This window comes from Triticum aestivum, chromosome 7B, assembly GCF_018294505.1.
Source record: "Triticum aestivum cultivar Chinese Spring chromosome 7B, IWGSC CS RefSeq v2.1, whole genome shotgun sequence".
Taxonomy (NCBI): Eukaryota; Viridiplantae; Streptophyta; class Magnoliopsida; order Poales; family Poaceae; genus Triticum; species Triticum aestivum.
In genome coordinates this window covers 261,376,484-261,380,978 of record NC_057813.1, presented here as the reverse complement: position 1 = coordinate 261,380,978, position 4,495 = coordinate 261,376,484, and the positions used below count along the sequence as shown (strand labels likewise).

At 43.5% G+C, this 4,495-nt stretch overlaps 1 protein-coding gene across 1 annotated transcript; it reads right to left on the bottom strand.

Moving 5' to 3' along the window:
• Nucleotides 1-714: 714 nt before the first annotated feature.
• On the bottom strand, nt 715-4,067 carry LOC123157118 (cytochrome c1-2, heme protein, mitochondrial). Its single transcript, XM_044575366.1, has 8 exons — nt 3,933-4,067; nt 3,154-3,221; nt 2,553-2,755; nt 2,086-2,365; nt 1,932-2,003; nt 1,368-1,484; nt 1,215-1,280; nt 715-1,118 (listed from the first exon to the last, which is right to left on the bottom strand). The coding sequence occupies exons 2-8, from the start codon at nt 3,211-3,213 to the stop codon at nt 1,002-1,004; spliced, it is 915 nt and encodes a 304-aa protein (XP_044431301.1). The 5' UTR covers nt 3,214-3,221; nt 3,933-4,067; the 3' UTR covers nt 715-1,001.
• Nucleotides 4,068-4,495: the final 428 nt, after the last annotated feature.

Here is a 4,495-nt window from a genome sequence, read left to right as displayed (position 1 = left end):
GGAACCGTAGATATAGTGGTCGGGGCATGCAGTTTGCAGGCCGCGGCAAATTCTTTTACGGGCGGGGCGAGTATGCTGGCTTTGTTCTGGCCGGAAAATTGGACCGAGCCCGCATACTCGCCGGAATTTTGCGGTTTCGCGTCTTTTGCGAGGTCTTCTAGAGTTGCTCTAAATACCAAATTTCACATGCATGCTGAAAGCCCATTACAGATAATTCTCGATTTCGCATGAGGAGTAATAATTCAAGAGCTGCCTCTCCCGCACGATCAACAACACAAGCTTTCTTAACCGCCTCGTACATCCCCAACTTATCCCACACCTTTTGCCTTCTGACACAACACAGAAAATACACAGTTTTGCATCCTCTTGGCCTTCTCTTCTTAATGGTAAGAGATGATCTCTTAGCAACAATTCTCTCACCATATTTTTAGGAATTAGATATAAGATTAAGAGACCATCCATTGTACATCATCTTTTTTATCATCTCTACACTACGTGCCAAGATTAAGATAAGATTGTGTTACCAATCTCTGTACATGCTCTACCAGACAAAGTAGTATGCGAATTTACGAATTTAAAGCGTCATGGTACACTCATGTCCCAAAAATCAACGTCCCCTCAGATTATCACTACATAGTTCTGACACGACAATGTTGTAAAGAGTGTAATGTGATCACATGCAAATCAGCATGTCTGGACGGATGGGCAAGACAATAGACAGCCGCATGATGCTGCGTTCCACAATATAAAGCATTTATGAACTTCATCAACTCTTCTGTTAGAAGTATGTTGGTACCATCAGGTATCAACTGGCAAAAAATATTTGAAAATAACTGCTCCATGGAGAAATGCTTTTGCAGCAGAGGAAGAAAACAAAAGAGATTGTACCCAAGGTATGATGGGAGACAACCCCAGTAGCAAAAATATACAACGGAAGTCATTATTTCGATCGCTTCTGCTTAAAGCCTCAACGTTGCAATAAAAAGAAGAAACAATGGTCATCAGTTGACGACATCCAGGACCAGCTTGCGGGACTTGAGGACGGACCACCTCATGCGACGGTAGTATGCGGCTTGGAGAAGAGCAAGTGACAGTAGGAAGATCCATTTGACACCCATCTAGAAGAAAAAATGACGTAGGTATTAGGCACATCAGAACAATGGACAACTAAAACGGTGTGTAACTTTTACATGAGTTAAGTGTCAGGTAGTTACCAGTTTCCTCTCTTCCATTTCAGGCTCAGCAGCCCACGACAAGAATGACACAACATCCTTGCCCATCTGCGATAGAAATTTAATGCTTCGGTGTTAGCACAATAAGACAACAATTTACGCATTAAGGGATCAACAAAGGTTTAAACGACATGCCTGGGCTTCAGTTGCAGGAGTACCATCTTCATACTCAATAGCTCCATCCATAAGCATCTTAGGCATGGCTATGGCACCACCAGGGAAGTAGGGATTGTAATGCAGACCCTCACGAATCTACAATTTAATCAGTCAGAATAAGTTTACTAATGCCAAAAGAGTCTATTAGCAACCTGTTGCTAACTATTACAACAGAGGAGAAATTACAAAAAAAAGAGAGTAAACAGTACGAAAAATTACAGGTTTACAACAATTATTATAGTTAGCAGCCTCTTGCTAGATGATAGACAAAAGAAGCTTTTTCAGTAAGTGTATAAAGTACTGCAACCATCATAGAATATTCAGCAGAAACAATAAACATTGGCAGGGAAGGTAAATAAGTCTTCTCAGGCTAGCCAGAAATCCTAATTGTGGAATGTATTCATGTGTTGGTGTGAAATGTATCCATATGACTGCATACCATGTGCCTTAGCAACTTACTAATGCAGGTACTGAGAGAGAATACAGAAAGAAAGTACAAACCTAAGCTACACGATGGAGCCAAAAGGCATACAGGAGGCTTACCTGAACACCAGCAGGTGGGTCATGGTAACCAGTAAGAAGAGCAAACACGTAGTTCTGGCCATCGTGCCTTGCCTGAGCTCATATGAATCAAACACAGTAAGTTAAAAGTTTGGGATGAAAGATTACACCACTGAAAGAGATGGGCTATTATTACCTTCGTGATAAGGCTGAGATCTGGGGGATATGCCCCACCATTTGCAAATCGGGCTGCTTGTTCATTTGGATAAGGCTGCGGGAAGCGATCACTCAGCTTGCCAGGACGTGTGAACATTTCACCCTCATCATTAGGACCATCAACCACTTCAATTTCAGCAGCCATTGCCTTAGTTTCCTCCTCAGTATAGGCCACCCCAACCAAATCACGGTATGAAATCAATGACATGGAGTGGCAAGATGCACACACTTGCTGGTAAACTTGATGTCCACGGCGGATTCTGCTCATAGATTTTATTTGTATAAGGCGTTACAGTTCAAAATGAATGCCCTAACTTTTTTTCACTATCTTACTGGGAAAATACATTAGCACAGCCGATATTTTGTTCATAATATTTAATCTCAATGTGACACACTAAACACATAGCTACATCTACAAAATAAAAGAAGCACAAATGGGCGACTTACGATGCGTGATCATACGAGCTAAGGATGCCAGCATGCGGCCAGGGGTACTCTGCAGCTGCCAAACCATGCTCAGCTTCATCTGCAGATGCTATCGTACCAAAACTTAAAAGACCAGAAGCACCAACTCCAAGAAGAGCCAATGCTCTCAGTCCAGCAGAGGACTCTTCATGCTTTCCCCGAAATGAAGAAAGCAGAGATGAGCCCTGGAAAAAAATATTATAATGTTAGAACGAGCAGTCGTAGCGCATAAATAGTAGTATTAAGTATTAACTAGATGATGGCTTGACCCAACCGAAAGTCCGGCATTGAGAACTATCCATTCTATTTTACACGAAAAGGTAATCCTGCCAAACGTTTAACCCTCACCCCAAAAAAAACATGCAGCATTTGAGCAATAACTGGTTTCTCTATCAGAAAAAAACTCAATACAGACTAAAACAGACTAAGCATGCCAAGGATTTATTCCCAGCATATGGAACAGTAATGTCATAACTTCAGTACAACCGTGGAAACTAATAAAACAAACAATAACGGGGCTAGATACTGGACTAGTTTTCCAATAGAATGCATACCAAAGCGGGAGTTCTGAGAAAGCACTTACAGCAGACTGGCTCTGAAGAGTTTTCCTCAGAAGCTGGTTAATGCCCCTGCCGACAGCCATTCAGGGCTCTGCGTCAAAGATTACAAGCTGTGTTATAGAAACAAGTTGGACTGGGTGATATCACAAAAGCAACAAACAATAGATGCAAACTTGCCAGCGATAAATTGAATAATTGTGATTGCATTTACATTATCCAAGCCATCATATTGGAGAGGATTGGAAGAAAATCGTGGCACAAAGTACAAACCCAATAATCAGAAGGATATGTTGCAAAATGCTTTTTTTTTTCTACAACGTCAAGCCCAAATCTCGAAATAAAATTCAGGGCAGTCACTTCAGATTGGAAACTAACAAACCTCAACAGATATTAGATCATACACTGGACCAGGCTTGGCAGTAAAGTATGATGATCTCCACACGAAATGAAGGTGGAAAAAAACAGGACTGTAACGACCCTAAATGGATCAGATTCACCGAAGTGTGGCGGGTGGCAATTCCATATCTACAGTTCGCAAGCAGTAACACCAATCCCCCGGAAGATCTAAACCGAGACGCGCTATTGGTAACGGTACGACTACGGCGCGACAGCCCAAATGTGTCAGATTCGCAGAGGAAACGGCACGATCTATCTACGCGCTCGATTACCACTCACCCCCGAGACGTTGACCGGATCGCCCGTGCGCAACCGCGCGACGACCGGAGCAGATCACCGGATCGGGTAATATATTGCAGAAACGGGAGGGACGGGTAGAAAGCAGTGAAGGTCGTAGCACAGTTACCGATTGGTTGCGGACTTGACACGGCGAGGCGGGGCTCCGACGAGCGGCGGCGCAGGGGGTGGGGAGCGGGTGGGAGGGAGGTGGATGGAGGCGCAGGCTTTGTGGCGATGTGAAGGACGCATGAGAGTGAGGAGGCTTTGGGGGGCATGACGCTGACACGCGGGCCCCTTGTCCCGAGGATCTCGTATGGGCCGTTTGCCCGAGCCAAACCTGGCCATCTGGGCGGGCCGTGCCGTCCCGGCCCAAAGGCCTGAGGTCGCGGATCGGTCTCGTACATTGTGTGTTGAAAAGAGCCAAAAGGGCATTTCTAACCGATCCCTAAAAATTTCTCAAAAAAAAAAAAAACTGATCCCTAAAAGTCAAGGGCAGTAGACGGAGTAAAGTTAGCGAAGTAAATTTTTAGTCCACTGACAGTGGCCACACTTAACCGATCTTCTATAGTTAGTGAAGTAAAATCAAAATTGTGTATATTTTGTGTCCTAACTGTATGAACTTCAAACACTATAAAATACATATTTCAAAAGAATTCAATTTAAAACATGCACATAACATAAAGTTCATCA